Source organism: Terrapene carolina, unplaced genomic scaffold (assembly GCF_002925995.2).
Source record: "Terrapene carolina triunguis isolate 2854851 unplaced genomic scaffold, T_m_triunguis-2.0 Scaffold85, whole genome shotgun sequence".
NCBI lineage: Eukaryota > Metazoa > Chordata > Testudines > Emydidae > Terrapene > Terrapene triunguis.
The window spans coordinates 18933277-18953441 of record NW_020664436.1 but is presented as its reverse complement, the minus strand read 5'-3'; the positions used below and the strand labels follow the sequence as shown (position 1 = coordinate 18953441).

The 20165-nt window shown below is 40.7% G+C and overlaps 1 protein-coding gene across 1 annotated transcript in view; it reads left to right on the top strand.

Moving 5' to 3' along the window:
- Nucleotides 1–19390, top strand: part of RYR2 (ryanodine receptor 2) — a 512764-nt gene extending 493374 nt beyond the window's left edge. The window contains exons 101-105 of the mRNA XM_026649522.1: nt 3172–3328; nt 11476–11540; nt 13213–13313; nt 14733–14784; nt 18188–19390. Coding sequence (XP_026505307.1) covers nt 3172–3328; nt 11476–11540; nt 13213–13313; nt 14733–14784; nt 18188–18283 — 471 coding nt within the window. The 3' untranslated portion in view covers nt 18284–19390. The remainder of the gene's footprint in view (nt 1–3171; nt 3329–11475; nt 11541–13212; nt 13314–14732; nt 14785–18187) is intronic.
- The last annotated feature ends 775 nt before the right edge of the window (nt 19391–20165 follow it).

Here is a 20165-nt window from a genome sequence, read left to right as displayed (position 1 = left end):
GCCACACTGGGATTCAAGGGCGAGTAAGAAACTGCTTGGCCTTCCCAGAACTTGGGTCTAGATGTATAGCAGTAAACAGGCCCTGTGGACTTGATGCTCCCATGACCATGTAAGTGTGTGGGGAGAGGTGGGAAATGGCTGGAACATTGACTCCACCTCTCCCAATGCACTGGTCAATGCAACTAAACTGGAAGTGCTATGGGGTTGTCATCTGCAAGTGGAAAGTGCCAAAGGAGAAAGCGGGGACGACGGAAGGAAACATGACTTTCTCAGGCCTGATGTCTTTACTGCACTGGTCTTTCTTCAGCACCGTATGCACCACTTATACAGGGAAGTCTGCAAAAACACAATCTGGTTCCTCAAGTAGCAGTCCATCACAAAAATAAAAAATCATTTCACCCCTATCCTGCCAAAAAAAACCCAACATAATTCTGGACCTAATTTAGTTTATAAGGAGGCAGGGTTTGTTGCTCTTCTACAATAGTATGCCCAAGTTACAAATGTGGCTTCAGATTGGGAAAGCCCTAATGTTCAAGGGTGTTCCATTTGTCTGAAATACTGTGCATCTGTGCAGTTTGCAGAGTGGCTCCTAGTTAATTGGATCAAATTAAGAATGTTTTTTAAGATGTGTGTTGAGGTTACATTTCTAATTATAGCAACATGGAGATTTGAGGTGATCCTATTCTGATCATAGTACAAGAGGAGGGGAAAGTGTAAAATAATCCAAAAAATGAAAAATTCAAAGAGTGAAAAAACTCTGATTTGGAACAATTTGTCTAGATAGTATGACACATGTAAGCCTATAATTCAGCTTCAGAAGAGAGTAATGACTCAATAAACACCCCCAAACCAAAACCCTACCCTGCACATACAATTTCCTCCCTGCAGGGAGGATGAGAAAGAAATGGAACCACATGTGACAGATGTTACTGACATTGTTTAATGCACGACTGGAAGGCGCTCAGATACTAAACTGACAAAGGTGGTATATGAACCCGAACAGAATAGATTTCTTTCTGCCCATCCCTTGCAGACTACTCCCTTATCAAAGTCTGAAGAAAATATCAAAAGTCATCTAGTAGGGAATTTATATCCCTTTATGAATTAATGGCAATCCCCACATTAATACAAATTAATAGAAAGCCCACAAAGCTTTCTGGTTCTGAAGAAGTGTGAAAAAAATTACAGTAATTGCAGCTTCTTCCATTGCCCTTAATCAGAAAGGGTCAGATTCTGCTACCCTTATAGAATCATAGAATATCAGGGTTGGAAGGGACTTCAGGAGGTCACCTAGTCCAACCCCCTGCTCAAAGGGGGACCAATCCCCAGACAGATTTTTGCCCCAAATGGCCCCTGTAAGGATTGAACTCTCAACCCTGGGTTTACAGGCCAATGCTCAAATCACTGAGCTATCCCTCTCCCCATGTATGTTGAGTAGGAACTTAGTCTGCATATAACCTCCCGATCTAACTGTGACTACTCCTGAAGTAAAATAATACTCAGTCAGAGCAATGGTCACAGAATCAGGCATGAAATCCCTCTGCTGGAACTTTTGCGCACAGCTAGCTATGTTCTTTACCTGCCCATGTGCATTTGGGGCTGCACAGTGCACAATTCCATATACTTTTTCTACCTCCTCTCACTGTTGCCCCTTCCTCCGGACCAAAATGAGTTAATATCAGTGTGTTACATCCTGATTTGCTTTTCAAAGATGCAGTATTTTAATCCAGATTTCTCATTCTTAAAATTTCATTTTGTTCTCTTAAAGTATTATTTGTACTCTAAAAATTTCTTATGTAAATGGCACTTTTGGGGTTCCGTATTTATTACGTATCACCGATTTGATATCCCATTTACTCAGTTTACAAATAAAAATTACCACCCCCTCTAGAACTCAACCTGGGCTCTGAAAAGACAAGCTTTCTCTTTCTAACACAGCCTTATCAGCAGCAATAATGATCCTGCAGGTGACACAGTGCCTTCAGTACTACCTGTACAAGCCTCTAGAAGGTCTTGTGCAAGTATAACTGAGAACATCATTCGCACTGTAGAATCATCATGACTTGTGAAGTTGTGGAAAGGAAAAGAGCCTAGCTTGATCCTAAGATCCCAGAGTGCGTCTGTACGGTTGGGAGTCAGAAAAAAAGATTTTAACTCTTAAACTGAGCACATTTGATATGAGATCATTGTGATGTGATAAACGAGGAGCCCCACATTGCTATTACTAGTCACTCTTCAGAATGGAAGTGCACTTTAATTATCTCATGCATCTCTAACATGTCCTCTGAAGAAGGATTCTCAAGAGCTGTTTTTCCTTTGAGGTACTGAAGATGGGGAAAGAATAAAGAAATATAATCTGTTGCCTTTTAAATAAAATTGTAATAATAGTAATAATTATCACTTTACATTTCAGAGAACTTTGCAAATAGTAACACCCTTTTGATATAGGTATTATCATCTCCACTTTATATCTGCAGACACAGAGTCAGATTCTTCAGTATCAAAGGCGGACACAGCAATTCAGTTGCAGAGCCAGAATTAGAATATAGCAGTGCCTGCATTGTCACCTCATGCTTACTTCACCAGGCCATGCTAAGCAACAATAAGAGCATATAACTTACAAGCAGTTAGCAGTTTTTTCAATCAGGTAAAATTGTTGTAATACCCTTTCCTTTTTGTTTTATGCTGCAATTGGAAACATGAAATTTTGCCACTTGAATCTCAGCAGCATTTCCAATCTTGCTGTAAAATTACACCCCCCCTCAAAAAAAAAAAAAAAAAAAGGCGGGGGGGGGGGAAGAGAGCCAGCATGGTCTAGTAGATAAGGCACTGGACTGAGCATCAGGAAACCTCGTTTCTATTCCTAGCTGTGCCATTGACTTGCTGTGTCACCTTGGGTAATTTCATTTCACCCCCTGTGCCTCTATTTCCTCTCTTCTAAATAAATAAGAAAGTCAAATTTGCTCTTTCTCTGCCTTGCTTATTTAGACTGAAAGCTTTTTAATTCGGGAACAGTCTCTCTGTTTCTGCAGTACCTCCCAGTGGGATCCCATTCTGAGTTGGGGCTTTTAGGTACTACTGTCATACAAATATGTAATAATAAGTAGCCAAAGTCTTGGAGAATGGGTTTTTTAAATGGTTATGTGTTCTTTCCTTTTCTCGCTTTTCCAGTGCTACATGTTTCATATGTATGTCGGTGTGCGGGCGGGCGGAGGCATTGGTGATGAAATTGAGGATCCAGCAGGAGATGAATATGAGATCTATCGGATCATCTTTGACATTACTTTCTTCTTCTTTGTAATTGTCATTCTGCTAGCCATCATACAAGGTATGTGTTCATACTCTGTGGCCACAGGGAAGTGATATTTGAAACCACTGGAATCTTAGTGCCACAGTCATCCCTCCACATACATGATGTTAATGGGAACTAAAAGACCAAAATTTCACCAAAGAGGGGTGATAATAGCTAGGTAGGATGTTTCCCCCAACTCCACATAACCCCAGGAGTGAGGACAGGGTAAGGAGAGGGGGATTCAGAGGGAAAACAGTTCGATGCATGTGACAACCTGGGGTACAACCTGGAATTGTGGGACTGCTGTGACCACTTAAATCTCCAGCCTGGCCTGTCTCTCATGATGCTTTGCTAGTGACAAGCAGCAAACCCCTCCAGGTGCTGTAATCACTCAGTCAACAACATGCAGGGACACACCCAGCTAAATTGCATGAATACTCTTTAAGCCACTCATGAACCATACACAGGGAAACACAAGAAAATCCCCCACACTTCCCAGCCTTGCACCCTAGAAACGTACCGTCTTACACTGCTCAAGATCTTCTCTTGAACAATGTAAGCTCATTGCTTAGTTTGCCATTTCATGAAAGGATAGTGGACATGCACCAGCCTTTGTAATCTGAGCAGATTCACCAAACACTTTAGACAAACTCACTGATAAACGTATTTTAATATTTTTTCTTTATTAAGTACAGAAAGGTAGATTTTAAGTGATTATCAGTGTTAGGCATAGAGGCCAGAGTTGATTACATAAGAAATAAAAGTAAAATAACAATCTAAATTCTAAACTTTATCGGACTAAGCAAGATTTGAATCAAGCAGTTTTTCTCACCCCATTAGACGCTATAAGCAGTTCACAGTTCTTAATTCACAGGCTGAATTCCCTGCTCAGCCTGGAGCCAATCTCCCCAGTTTAAAGTCTTTTCATTCAAATGTTCTTGTTACCTTCAGAGTAGGTGGGGGAGGAGAGAGGCCTGGGGCTGATGTCACGGTCTCCAATTTATAACCCCCAATCAATCTGAATGGAAAGATACTGTCTCAAACATGGAGTCAGGGATCATGTGTTCTAGATACCCTGCTGAGACACTGGGCCTGCATTGTCTACGTGCTTCAGGAGGGGTCCACTGGGGGAGTGGATTCTTTTTAATGGGTCATTAATACATGGCTGGCTAGTCCTAATGTAAATCTGTCTTGGAGATGTTAATTTTTCCTTTGTTGCCACTTGAAGGCCAGCTGTGGGCATCTCCCAGACTCACAATATATTTCAATAACAAACATATAGCAAACTTCATAATTTCACATACAATGGTAATACATACAATTCAATAGGATAGTAATGTTCAATGGGTCATTACTTCTCAAATGATACTTTACAAGGCATATTTTGGACAAAACATATCATAATCATATAACAATGAATATGTGGGTACAGGGTGTCATTTTGAGGTACAGTCACAATGGGGCATGCTTCTCTTTAAGTCTGTGGCAAGTTACAATGCTTTAATCACAATGCATTATTGCTGCTAAGAGCAATACCAGCTCCTCCATCATGGTTTTTCTATTCAGAGAATGGGGCTACACATACAAGATGGGTGTACCACATATCACTGCCACAGATATGAAGTAGGACATGCAGGTAGGCAGGATCCTGTAGTGCAAAAGACTAGTGACTCTTGAGAGTCTCTCCAGTACAGCTTGACCTCCAATCCATTTTCGCCATTATCCTTTCTGGATCCGTTCCATGAGTTGTCCCGCTTTCAAGGCACTCATACTAGCACAATGAGTGCAGTATAGAAGTTTAATACAACAAAAGAGAAGATATGGAGGAGCAGCAAGGCAATAGATTTGTTCTTCAAAAGGCACAGAAAAGGAAGGCAGAAGGGAGTGTTTGGCCCATAGTAAACAAGCCTTTCAATCTTTCTCCAATGAAGAGAGAGGCTCTCCCATAAAAGGAATACAAAATCAAGGCTTTTAGTATCCAATACTTGGCTTTTGTCAAATTTTCAGTAAGAATCCTATCACTTACATTCTTTGAGTAGATGCAACTGTGTATTCCACTTAGGCATGGGTGCACCCAATGCACCAGAGCTGGAGAAGTTTGCCCAGCAGTACCTGTATGGGCAGTGCTAGCCCTAGCACCTCTCCTGGCCGTATAAGGGCGGTGCTGCCCTGACCCATTCAATAAGTTTCTTCTTATTACCCATGGCTAGAGTCGGAGCTCTTTGCAGTATCTTCACCTCAGACGTTTGTTCTCCATTTGTGAGAACTTTTTCTTTGGTTAAGTTTCATGATAGTATAAGTTTAAGTTAGAGTAGTTAGCTGCCCTGTGATGTGCCTTCAGCCGGGTTCAAGCATTGTCCATCGTGGGAGGGGGCCATCCCCAACAGTGATCCCCACGCAAGCTATTTATTGTGTCTCAGTGAAGAAGACATTAGAGAGTTATGATCCATCTGCAAGTCATTCACAAAAAGGACTCTGGTGGCGAGAGACTTGCAGCTGAATTGGCACCTGGTAGAGCAGATCGTGAAGACTGCTTCAGCACTGAGGCCTTCATCCATTCATCTGATAAGTGGTCACTTTTGGATCTGACAAGTGATGCCACTCCATGTTCAGGCTGTGGCATTTCCCTCAAGAGAAAGAGGGGTCATTCACTCTCCTCTGGTACAGTGAGAAAGAAGTCTGATAAAATGAACTTGGATTATTCTAGGGCTTGGGTAGACTCCTCCTCATTTCCTAAGAACAGTGCTGACCTGCACCATACTCCCTCCGGCATGTGGAATGGAGCAGGTCTATCCAACTTCTCCCTGGTATCAGACTGAAATCAGTGAGAGCCTGTACTATCAACTCCGGTTTTGGCCGTGGGGCATCTGTTGAGTCCAGTATCCATGATGTTGATACTAGCAGTGACTATTTCCATCCCGGCAGCATACTGGGTGGCATCAGACCTCCTTTGCTCTCAGTCCCAGACTGTCCACTGATTCATGAGCGCTCTAGTGCCATCACTTCTACTGCCTCAACCTCTGTTGTGCCCTTGGCACCTCCTGGCTGTGTCATAGAGCTGCCCAGGCCTCGGATTGTTTAATGGAGGCCAACACGGGCCTGGCACTGAAGGCCCCCTAGACACTGGTGCGTATTTCAGCACCATCATTGTCTTGGCAGCAGATGCCTTCATTGAGCTTCGTACCACTTTAGCCTCAGTACTGGCAAAACTCCAAGTACCAAATGGAAGTATTTCTCATTCGATACCACCAGTGCCAATCCTCAGTTCCTCTTCATTCCCAATGCTGCCCCCATATTGGGACTCGAATACCACAGACATCTGGGTCCTAAGCACCATCAGATTGGATTATGCCATATAGCTCCTCTCCATCCCTCCTCCCCATCCCAATCCATCCTTCTTCAGGGACACCTCTCAGAAGACACTGCTCCTCAAGCAGGTCCAGTCTCTACTGGTGCTTGGAGCTGTAGAACAGATCCCCCTGCAGCATTGCGGACAGGGATTCTACTCCTGGTGTTTCCTGATCCCCAAGCCCAAAGGAGGGTTGAGACCTATCCTTGACCTCTATTATCTCAACAAATACATCAGATATGTGAGATTTTGTATGGTTACTCTAGCAAACATCTTCCCTGCCTTAAATCATAATGTCTGGTTTGCTGTCCTAGACCTTCAGAATGCTTATTTCCATGTAGCAATTCTTCTGAGCCACAGGAGGTTTCTCCAGTTTGTCATGGCGAACTGGCACTGTCAGTTCACCACACTCCGTTTTGGTCTGTCCTCCGCTCCCTGGATTTTTACTAAATGCATGATTGTAGTGACAGCATATCTCAGGAAGAGGGCATTCATATCTTCCCATATCTGAACTATTAGTTCCTGAGAGCAGGTCCATAGAAGAAATCCTCTCTCATGTTCGCTTCATGCTACATTTTCTTGATCGTCTATGTTTCATCTTAAACAATGGGTAGACAACATTGGTTCCAACTCAAAGAATTGAGTTCATTGGGACCCTGGTAGACTCTACAAGTTCAAGAGCATTTCTGCTGACTGACTGATGTCACACTATTTGCCACCTATGTCTGAAACTGCAGTCTCAACCCTCAACCTCAGCCCATGTATGCCTAAGGTTATTAGGTCATCTGGCTGCATACACACAGGTAGTTCAATTTGCCAGAATGCACTTTCATTCTCTTCAAATGTGGCTGAAGTTGGTCTATCATCTGAATCATCATCGCTGGGACAGACTAGTCTGACTTAATCCAGGATTGGCAGATGCCTTATGATAGTGGGTGGTTCAGGGCAATGTGTGCCAGGGCATTCCCTTCACTTGGTCCCCGCTGACCAAGACTTTTGTCACCAATGCATCCAATCCTGATCATCCCGCAGGTCATTCTCAAGATGAAATTGGATCATGCCAAGCTCTTTATCATTGCTGTAGTGTGGCCGAGATAGTATTGTTCCTCTGTTCTCCTCGCATCATCAGTTTAGCCTTCCATATTCCTTCCTCCCCACCTCCGGACTCTGCCACACAGTCAGGTTTTGCACCCAATGCTCACCTCCCTCCATCTCACAGAGTGGATGCTACATGGTTAACGAGGAGGAAGAACTATATTCAGAGGCAGTCAGGCAAGTCTTGCTAACTAGTAAGAAGCCCTCCACCAGAGTGACCTATTCAGCCAATTGGAAGCGGTTCTTGATATGATCATTAGCCCATGGAGTTCAACTGAAGCTGGATTGTATCCAGGAAACCTTGGAGTACCTGTTACATCTTCAGTCTTCTGGTCTTGCATTGAGTTCATTGAGAGTCCACCTGGCAGCGATTTCAACGTTTTATCCACAAATCCGTGGGACGTCAGTGTTTTCAAACCCCATGGCAGTGAGATTTTTGAAAGGAATCACTTGTCTCTATCCGCCGTTTAAAGAGTGATTCCTTTGTGGGGCCTTAATACTGTCTTACTGGCCCTTCTGAGACCTCCTTTCAAGCCTTTGGCAACTTCTTCTTTCTCCCTTCTGTGTCAGAAAACTGCCTTCCTTGTAGCGATAACGTCTGCAAGGAGGGTGTGTGAATTGCAGGCTTGATGGTAGAGCACCCTTACATGCAGTTTTCTAAAGACAAAGTAACCCTGATGCTGCATCCTAAGTTTTTATCCAAGGTGGTTTCCCAGTTTCAGTTGAATTGAGCTATATATTTACCAGCGTTCTTCCCTAAGCCACATTCAACCCCAGAGGAACAACATCTCAACACTGGATGTCAGGCGATGTTTAGCTTTTTATCTGGATAATTAATTAATTAATTAATTAATTAATTAATAAGATCAAACATTTCTGTTCCTCATCTCTTTTGTTTCATATGCAGACTGAATGAAGGGTCAAGCAGTCTCTTCACAGATGATCTCCAGGTGGGTACATTCCTGTATCCTGACAGCATACAAAGTAGCCCAGACTAGGCCTCCTTATGTCTCCTCATTCCACAAGACCTTTCTATATTGAACATTTGCAGAGCTGCCACCTGGTCTTCTGTACGTACTTTTAAAAGCCACTGTGCCATTACTGCTGCATCCAGATCAGATGCAAACTTTGGGAAGGCAATCCTGCAGTCCTTGTTTAAAGAGACTCAGAGCCCATCTCCTACAAGTACTGTTTGTAAATTACCTAACTGGAATTACACAGCTGCATCTGCTTGAAGAAGAAGAAGAAAAGGCTACCTACTTGTAATTGTTGTTTTTCAAGACGTGGCACAGACATGTATTCCACGATCCACCTTCTGTCCCCTCTGCATTGGAGTCTGTACTTCTGACGTTTGGTGTGAAGGAACTGAGAGGGTCAGGCCACCTCATATGGCCAGATAAAGGGCTTAGGGGACAGGTCATGAGCGCCGCCCCTATGGGTACTGCCAAGCAAAGTTCTCTGGCTCTGGTGCACTGGGTGTGCACACACCTAAGTAGAATACACGTCTGCATCACATCTTGAAGAAGAACAGTTATGGGTAGGTAACTGTTCTTTCACCATTGTCTCTTGTGAAGGCTAAACTTACTTTTTTAAAAAGCAATATCAGATGGAAAGAGATGAACATGTGTGCCTGTTAGAATGAACATACTGAGAGCATTAGTTGAAGGATTTGCCATGCAACCAACATAGTTGGGTTCTGGGAGGTGGGATGTTGCAATTAAGGCTACATAATATAGTGCCATCTGTCACTGTGTCAGGTTGCTTTGCTCATACATGTTGGACAATTGCTTCTTTGCCTGAGGGCATTCTCCAATGGGAAATTCCATGTTTCCATCTTGTCAGCTCTTTTGTTCATCGTTTACATGAGGCCTTTGGAAAGGTTAGTGAGGAGGCATAGGTTGCAATGTCTTCAGTGTGCTGATGACATGTAGCTTTATATCTCCATTTAAACTGTCCCAACTGGAGATGTCATTGCCTTATTCATTATTTGAGAGAGAATGTGGTGTAGATTGAGACCCAGTCTGTAAACCTGTACCCTGGGATCTGCACTGGCTGACTGTTGGTTACTGGATTTTAAGATGGTTGGTTTTGACCTATAAGCCCGAAGTGGCCTGGGACCTACCTACCTCAGAGACTTCCTTTCTCCCAGTGGCAAACTATCCCAAGATAGTCAGTGGAGATGCCTGAGCATAAGCCCAATCGTTACCAGAGAGGAGGTGGCTGACAGGGCCCTGGATCTTTGGAACTTGCTTTCCCTCAAGTCCATAACAACCTGAATTTGTCAGCCTTCAGAGCACTCTGCAAGACCCACTTTTCCTTTTTTGCTGTAAGGAGATGGGGAGTTGGGTAGAGCTAGTTGTGATGCTTTGGTACTCTGGAGACTGTGGGAAGTCATTTATTTTTTATTGTATTTATGCTGATCCTGGGGTATTCATTGTTCTAGGAGAATTAAAGGGCTTTAGTTTGTTTACAATGTGTCTATGTAATCAAGGTGTGATTGCAGCTTGTGTAGGCATACCCATGCTAATTTTAACCTAGCTGGTTCAGGCTAAAAGTAGCAGAGAAGGTGTGGTGGTGCAAAATTGTCAAGGATGCCCAGAGCATTGGAGAGGATGCTCTTTTATTACAGTTATAGTTTGTAAAAATTCAAATCAATATATACATCCTTTTGGAGTAACACATGTCAAGACTTTGATGGTTTCATTGCTTTTATAAATAATGATCTTCGATTGTCTTGCACCAGCTAACGTAGTTAGATGATGAATTTTGCTCTGAGAGGATACCTCCCAGTTTCTTATAGGTGTGTTAGATAAGTGTTCTCAGCTATGTGGCAAATTGTTTACAATTCTGATGTGTTGTCTCAAAGATTCAAGCAAACTTTTGTTTTTAAAAGGCATTTGTAAAAAACAGAATTCCAGGTTTTGATAGCCTCAAGCAGTGTATCTCATGCTGTTTGCTTTTCCAGTTTGGTTTCCCTGTTTGTGAGTAACTGAATATAAGTTGACAGGTCTTAACTGTAAAACTTGAGCCTAATTCTCAACTCACTTTCACAATTTGTACAGCAGTAAACTCCATTAACTTCAGTGGCATTGGTCTTATTTATACCAGTGCAAGTGAGGGAAGAATCAGGCCCTTTGTATTTATAATATAGGTCTCTGACCCTAGAATGTTTTTTCCTTTTCTGTTTCTCTAAGAAATGGCCCATTACTTCTTCGGAGCTCTGTTAATGGAATTCCATTACTAAGTGACAAGCATAGTGAGCGCAGGAGCTGCAGGATGCACATAGCCCCTGGCCATCTCCATGGTATTCATATAATAAAGCTATGAACTCTGCTAAGTATATAGTAGTATCCTTTTATTGGGTTGGGTTTTTTTTTAATAAAGATTCCATTACCCTACAAATGTGTGTCTACTTTTTACCTACTATATAAAAGAAAAGGCTAGGGCTGTACATATAAAACAGGAATCCACTTGTCCCAAAACACCCAATTAAAAAGTATGTTACAAAATCTCTGCCAACCTAGTTGGAGGGACTTGTTTTCTTTTTGTGTAGTCAGCTTTGTTTCACATATTTAGACACTAGAGTGATTTTCAAAATATATGAAGGTTTCTACTACTTCAGGAGACAACTTCTCATTTGATCTTACTCCGTCAGAGCGCAACCTTGGTTTCCATGGGTATGCACATTTCGCCATATTGTACTCTTGAATGTTAAGTATCATTTTTATTTAAACACCAGGTTTAATTATTGATGCTTTTGGAGAATTAAGAGACCAACAAGAACAAGTTAAAGAAGACATGGAGGTAAGAAATGATAAGCTCCTAGTTGCTTCACCCTAGCATATTTAAGTAAAGTGCTGGTTGCCAGAATGTCCATTCATTATACAAATACGATGATTCATCAGAGAGTAATTTTAAACTGACAGGAAAGTATGCAGTTAGCAGTACAACAAAGGGTTCAGTATCAAACAGCATACTGGGCAAGATTCTGTCCTCAGTTACCCCTCAGTGAAACCATATTGAAGTCACACAAATAAAACTGCAACAGAGAGTCCTGTGGCACCTTTAAGACTAACAGATGTATTGGAGCATAAGCTTTCGTGAGTGAATGCCCACTTCGTCGGATGCATCCGATGAAGTGGGCATTCACCCATGAAAGCTTATGCTCCAATACATCTGTTAGTCTTAAAGGTGCCACAGGACTCTCTGTTGCTTTTTACAGATCCAGACTAACACGGCTACCCCTCTGATACTTGATAAATAAAACTGAGAGTCTGGTCTACTGAGATGACTTTCCATGACTGACTTTTTTTGACTGAATGACTTTTTAAATATCTTCTTAGAGCAAATATATTACTATATCACATAAAAGCCTACAGAAACAATTCTGTAGCATTCAGTAGAACAGTCTTAGTACAATTCCTTTTAATCAAAGTGCTCTGCTAACAGCCAGGTTACAGAATAGCATTCACTGTTGCCCACTTTTGCCTGTGAAAGGGGTACAGTGGAGAGAGAGCTCTTTGACTGCACTTCGGCACTACCAGTTAGAATCACACAGGACACAGTCACAGTTAATCAAAACTGATATTCTGCTCTTGACACATTTTAGACCTATTTGTCCACTACCTGCAATCTCAGTTGGTTCTTTGGTACATCTGGCTCCTTATAGGTGATAAACTAACAAAACTAAGCCAAAACACCTACCAATTTATTTTTGTGTGTCTTTTTATGTTAATGCTAAGGATTTTATTTTATTTTAACTTTGTCAGCTGTGGCTGAATAGAACAAAACTGACCTCAGTGGTTGGTGAAGGCTTTTTTAGTTTAGCTTGGAGGTTCCCAATATTCAGCATTAATGAAACCAGGTTACAAATCATAGGACTGGAAGAGGTCATCTTGCCCAGTCCCCTGTTATGGTTAATCTCACTTGTGTATTTTCTTTGGATATCCTAAGTGAAAGTGGTCTGTTCCTGCAGAGTTCCCATTTTCTTGTTTAAATCTGACTGTCAGAATTCAGAAGAGTATCAGGTACCTGCTGTGTTCTGTAATCTCAACTGAGAGCGTATTCAGTTTCAAATGGGTAAACATAACTACCTTTCAGGTAAAGATTGCTATGGACTACAGTGACTCTTACATTCATTTAAGTAGCCTGGCGAGAACAAAAAGGAAAAATTGCTTTTCAGCCCTGATTAATTCATGCCCTCCTTTCTCCTGATCTATTCTTATTCAGTTATTGATGCCAAAGATTTTTTACCAAACTGCAAGAAGTGATTGTGACAGCAATTAAATTTCTGTTCATGTGCTTGGCTGAGGCTTAGGCTGAGTCCTTAAAGCAAAAGCCTTTATTAAGCACATAGTATATTTCATGTTTCGAATTTCTAAATAAATTGTTGTGTGCTTATTGGGTATTTTTTTCAAAGAAGCTAGCACTGTTATAGAGCATTTCAACAATGTGTATATTTTCTGGATTTTTTTAGACCAAATGCTTTATCTGTGGGATAGGCAATGACTACTTTGACACAGTGCCCCATGGCTTTGAAACACACACCCTGCAGGAGCACAACTTGGCCAATTATCTGTAAGTACAGAACCACACAAACATCAATAACTCATGACTTCCATCAACCCTTGCAAGTAACTAATCAGTCCCACAAAATAAGGGAGAAAGACCACTGTATAGATTTTATATGTTGTATGAGTGAACAAGAGAGGTATAGAGAGAGATTCCTTTCCATTTTTCTCATTGTGATAGGTAATGCCAGGTTAAAGGTTGCCTGTGCAACCTTAATTCAGCCCCACTATGCATATGTATTATGATGCAGACTTTAATTACATGATTGCATAGTATTTATTCCATGGGCCCTGTCTCATTCAGTGCATAGAATGAGCCCTGCTCTGGGAATGAATTAGTGCTGTATAGTGAAAGAAACTGTTATTTGCTGCAGAAATTGGAAGGTGTATAGCAAATGAAGTAGGGAACAGATAGCATAAAAAGGACAGCCGCACAGTTAAGGCAGTTGAATGCTGCCCTGGAGAATTGGATCTTATCACTGTCTATGCTATAGAGTTCCTGTGTGGTGCTAATCAAGCCATTTAAACCATTTTTTTCCACAAGTGGCTACTAATTGTGTATTCTTGATTATCTGGGTGCCCAACTTGAGATGGAAGTGCTTGGTTCTCACAGCTGCAACTAAAGTCAATGGAAGCTGCATTTGAATATATAAAGTGCTATCTAATGTTAAGTATTCTGAAAAATCTGGTCCTAGGTACCTCAAATTGGGCACCCAAAATTAATGGCCATGCTTTACGTTTCTATTTTATAGAGAGAGATGTCATGTCTAGAATGGATTTAATATAAAAATGAGCTAGATTATGAAATCATCAGCATGTGTGTAAATATGCCAAAGCATCAAGCCTAGAGTATTAATAAAACCACAGGGTTATATTCTGCTGTCAAATTTTTTTCATCTGTATTGACTAGTTTGAACCACAAGATCTAATAAAGCACCCTCTTGAATAAACTGTTTAATAAACTGATTCTGAAAGCCCTAATCATCTTGAATAATGTGTATTCATGGAAACAGTCTCTTTGACTATTCACCAATGTAAGTGTGTACAATAAAGCCCTAATTCACTAGTCTGGGACAAGAAAATTTCAGTTATAATTAGAAGGGTTGGGAAAGCTTCATCTAAGCATCATAACTGCTGTATGGTTATAGTAAACCAAACTTGAATCTCTTACTCTTTTGAGGGTTATCCATTATTAATTGTAGTCAGCTAGTAAAAATGAATGATGGGTGAACCTCAGAAGTGTTGAGATTGTGTGTGGTTTAATATATATCTAAAATTCTAAATGTCATGCGTATATTGTATATCCATTAACAGAATTATTCTTATTCTATAAAACATAATGGCAAACATCCATCTGTCTGTATTTCTCCTTGGTTTTCTGATATTTCCATGTGCTTGTTTCTGATGAAAATGTCTTTGTCTGTAGATTTTTTCTGATGTATCTCATTAACAAAGATGAAACAGAGCATACAGGACAGGTAAGTGAGCACTGTTTACACCAGTACTATTTAAAAAATGCTAGTGATAAAAGTCAGGAATGTTCAGTATGGCACAACTAGATAAGAATTCTAACCAATCGTGTGAAGCTCTCCCTGTGGAACAAGTGACCTCATTCAAAACATTCCTTAAAACTCACTTATTTTGGCCGGAGTTTCATTGTTAACCTCCTCTTCAGCACCTTTGCATCTGTTCTGGTACCTGATTTTGTACTCTTAAAACTTGTCTCCCCAAAATAAGCATGAAAGGAAAATTGCAACTAACAAGATACGTACATCCCATTAAAATAACAAGTCACTTGACTTTTTCCTATTGACTATCTCCCTCGCTTCCTTGGTTATTGTTATTACTTACTTGGTTACTTGTAATTTATATTGTATTCTTTTCAAAGCCAGGACAGTGCCATCTATCTCTGTAAAATACCATTTTCTCCCATGGTACTGTATAAGCAATATTGAAAGCTGGTGATTTCCATAAGAGGCAGGCTTATTAGACATAAGGACAATTATAGTGAGACTTGCACCTTTTAACGAGGATATCAAACTGGATTCTAACTTTCAGATTGGAATAAGCATTCACAGATTTTGCAAGGGGAAGAGAATTTGCTCATATACAATGAGTAACAGCGTGTCCATTAATGAGACACAGCCCAGATACACATGAAATTCAGGCAGGTGACATTCATTTAAGAGGAGAACAGATAAAACTAAAGCTTCTTAAATTTCACAACATTTTATCCAAAATGAAATTCTAACCACTTGCTCAGCTTAGCCTATTAGTTCCTATGCTCACTTTTTCTCTCCCCTCCCTGGAGAGCGAGGAGGCAGGACTATGGATCCATTCCCTTCCCTCCCTTTCACCAGCATGCAGAATAGGTCTGGCTCACCCAAGGAACAATCCAGCACAAGGAGCAGTCTAGAGACACTGTACACTGCTGTACACCACCCCCAAATCACTCTTGCACAGATAAGAACTGCGGACTCTCATTTATTTTTTGTTAATTTCAGTGGGCTCTGCAGAGGCTTTAGATGGCACAGCCATGGATGGTGAGCAGATACACCATACCAAAGGGATGTAGCCAGAGGCCAGAGATAATGCCCTCTGAGGCGAGTGTACTCAGAGCCTCCTCCTATTTCTCTTTTTGGGAAGTATATCATAGATTCTCCCACAGTGCTGACCAGCTGCATTGCTGAGAGTTGGAGCCCTGCCTATGCCCTCTTTGGGTTGTCTTTCTATCTAGTTACATATTTATAAGGCTCACCTCACTGTAGCAATAATTCATGTATTATTCCTCACAGCACCCCTGTTACGTGAAACACTGTTGGCACTAATGCTTCCTTGCATTCAAAACCCACAAACGTGATATGGGTTGCATCTTGCACAGGTGCACACGATGAGAAGAGACTTTCCTTGCCCTCATTCCTTTTACACCTTCACAAGGGCAACCAGAACTAAACCATATTTTTGGCAAGGGTGCTTGTTAGTCTTCACAGGCTATATCTTCCAGTGGCTTCCTTTTTTGAATGAGCATCTATGTGCATGAATTGTATAAACTGGAATGTAAAGATCTGCTTTCTTTACAAACATTCACATTTTGAGTCCAGATGTAGGTGGCTACATGCTTTTTTGGGTGCAGATAGAAGGTAAACCCTTTGGAAAATGAAGCCCCAACGATTTATCTTATCAAGATTTTTTTTTCTTGCCTTCACTGTTCTTTGAAATGTTCTTCCAAACCTTTTGACACTTCCTCAAGCCTTTTAGCTACAATTGTCAAGAGAAAAAAAGTGTGCCAAACGTGCTCAGACAGCTGGAATTCCCACTGAGAGCTGTGTAAGAGTGATCGGTAAAGTGATAGGTAGTTGCAGGTCCTACACACACACAGATTGCTTACAGAGCAACAAATTACAGTACACCACAGGGATACAGCACATTTTTGCTGTTTGTTTAAACTGTTCTCTCTGAAATCTGACAAATATACTAAACTACTGTAATCATGTTCTGTCTATATACAGCCTGTCAGTCTTGACTGGGTGCACATTTTATAAACTTGTTTTACTATTTCTGAATATCTATTTTGTCCTTTGACAATGACATGTTAAACTAGACTAGAATGTTTACCTCTGTTTTGTAAATTGATAATATTTGTTATGGAAAAATACTGCTGCATTTATGTTTGCTCCATTGTTTGACATTACTTATTGTGTGTGTTGACCCACTGCATACACTGAGTCCAGACAGTGACTACCAATAATCACTCCAGGCTGGTTAGTTATTCAATGCTTTCATTTAGATGTGGGGAATGAGAGAGCCCTCTGAGCTATCTAATCAACTGAATCACTGGTATTTGCTACAATAAAATGCTGTCTCCTTTTGTTTTTACTGTATTATTCAAAAGCTGAAGAGTTACCCTTAAAATGTGCAATACACCAGATTCAATGAATGTAGGGATATATTTGGTATAAGCGCTATACATCAGGACAAGACTAGATCCCTTGGACAGTAAACTATCTGTTAAAACAAGTGGGGATAAAACCTATAGTTAGGGGAAACTGTTCCCATTTATGGATTCTACCAGAAACTGATATCATTAAAGCCATTGTATTATTTTATATATTGTACACAGGCATGTTTGAAATGCTGATGTAGAAATTCAGCAGAGGTTCCTTTAAGGATCATTAAAACACTAATCCTTAGCTACAGTTTGGTATTGCAGGCAACTGTACTTGAGCTTCAAGTTGCTCCTGGACATAAAAGAGCAAAACTAATTGTTTTGGCCAGGTCTACACTGGGGGAGGGAGAGATTGACCTAAGATACGCAACTTCAGCTACAAGAATAGCGTAGCTGAAGTCGACGTATCTTAGGTCAACTTACCTCACATCCTCACAGTGCAGGGTCGACTGCCACTGCTCCCCCGTCGACTCCGCTTCCGCCTCTCGCCGCGATGGAGTACAGAAGTCAACGGCAGAGCGATCAGGGATTGATTTATCGCGTCTACACTAGACGCAATAAATTGATCCCCGATAGATCGATCACTACCCGCCGATCCGGCGGGTAGTGTAGACGTACCCTTTGTCTCCATTTTTTATTTCACCAGAAAGAAGGTCAAAATTCCTGAGCTCTTCAAGAGTCTCTTTAAACTACTCCCTAGCCTAACATATGTGTGTTTCTATAATACTTTCATCCAGGAGATAGAAACCCAAAAGCCTAGACTAAAATGAACTAAGTTGTTAGTGTGTTCCACATATAGGTTCATACACAGCAGATCAATTTTGAATTGAATCAGAAAATTTAGAACAGACTGTAGTCTTTTTTTGAAAGATGAGGGATGACTAATGTACTCTCACTGAATCAGATTAATTATTTAAATCTCCTGTGTCTTGCAGGAATCCTATGTATGGAAAATGTATCAAGAACGGTGCTGGGAGTTTTTCCCTGCTGGTGACTGCTTCCGAAAACAGTATGAAGACCAGCTCAACTAAATACGAATCGCCACTGAAAATATATCCATCCATCTCCCAACTCTTTAGGGAAGAACTGATTTCTCGACTCTCCAAAGCTGTGTGCTTTTTGGAGCACCAAAGCTATGTTTCTGATTACCTGACTGTGCTGGGTTTTTTCCCTGTTTATTTGTTTTGAGAACAATGGAGTAAAGAACAATGAAAACTTAAAACAGCAACTCATGGGGGGGGAAAAACCACACACCCACACATAAATCCCCATACATAACATGCACACACACGAAGAGGCAATTATTTTATGAGACTGCCAGATGAATCCCTTGATTCTGAGAACACACGTGGGGTAATGTGGTAGTGACATTCATTCAATCTATTTATTTCATCATCCTGGAAGAAACTATATAGTTCACAGAGCACTGTAAAGGATTGTTTTGGACACTAAGTTGTGGGGAAATAGTGCCTTACTATATGTGGGTTGAGCTATGCAGAAGATGAGTGCATGATGACATCATCTTATCTTTTCTTTGTGCCCTCCCTTTCTTCCCAGTTAATATTTATTTTGTGTTTTGGTGAGGTTGCGGGGGGAGGGGTTTGACTGTGCACACCTTTTTAATAAGACTGTGGCGTGTCTCAGGACAAGAGTAGGTTATTCTCATCAAGCTAAATTCACATTTACCTTCCTCTTTTGCTCTTGCTTTTATTTTGGTAATGCTCTGATGCAACACTGCAACTTTATGAAATCTTTGTATGAAAACAGACTGAAAAACACTTTAAAAAGAAATATTTCATTGCATGTTTATTATGCAAGTTTAAAACCAAGAAACAAAAAACAACAACCTTCAAAAGCAAGTTGATCAACATGAGAAAAACAATCACAATAATCATACTCATAGTAATAAAGTGTTGTGGGCTTTATTGTACATTTGGAATCAGTGTCATCAGCCAACAATGTATATGTTATGAACTTAACGGTAGTTTTGGTTTAATTTCTTTTTCTCTTTCTTTCATTTTTGCCACCTGTGATCAATAGTGGAGTTAAAGATTTTCTTGTTAGACCATTTTTTTAAATCAAAGCTGAAGCAATATCCATTCAGGGATTCCATCAGGTCCATCATGAAGCACCAATGATGTGTACATCACTCCATTTTGAGTCCTTTTCAATTGTAATGGCAGTCTTTACAAATAAAAAGAGAAATTCAGAATGGAAGCAAGGTGGTTTTGCTAACATTTGAGCCTTTTCTTACTGAGTTTGCTAGTTAATACTTGATTTAACAGTCAGGATCACTCTGCCGTCTTTTTGTTGAAATTATTATCCTCCTGTGTTCTGTAGTGATCCCACTTTGCATCTTTTTCACTCATAGTCCACAACTTCATCCAGTCATAAAGGCAAATTAGTAGCTTCACTAGCACTCAGTTGTAGCTAAGAGAAGTGGGAAGTAATTGTTATGAATATGGTGTTTAAAAGCCACAAAAATCGTATTTCAATCCCTCCCAACCTCTAGGGCTGTTCAGATGTAGGCTGTCAGTTCAGCTGATCAGAAATACAGGTGCCATTCTGAAATTTGAGTCCAGAGCAGGGTTGAGATTTCAAATACCCTAACATTCCAGGGCTCTTTGAACCCAGAATTTTGGTTTATAATTATGATTATAAAAATAGGAAACAGCTGCCAGGAATTGATTTGTTTTCTTATTCACTACCCCCCTGAGATTTTAGCAGAAGAGGTTTTCCCTCTCACATATGCACATACAGTGGTTTGTTATAGATTTTGCTCCTGAGCACCAGGCTGCTGCTGATGACTTAGTTTTAAAGATCAATGAAGTACTTGTTTCAATAACTAAATTCAGAAGGAAGAATATGGACTTTGCAGATAGATATATGAATAGAAGAGGGATGTCTCCTTAA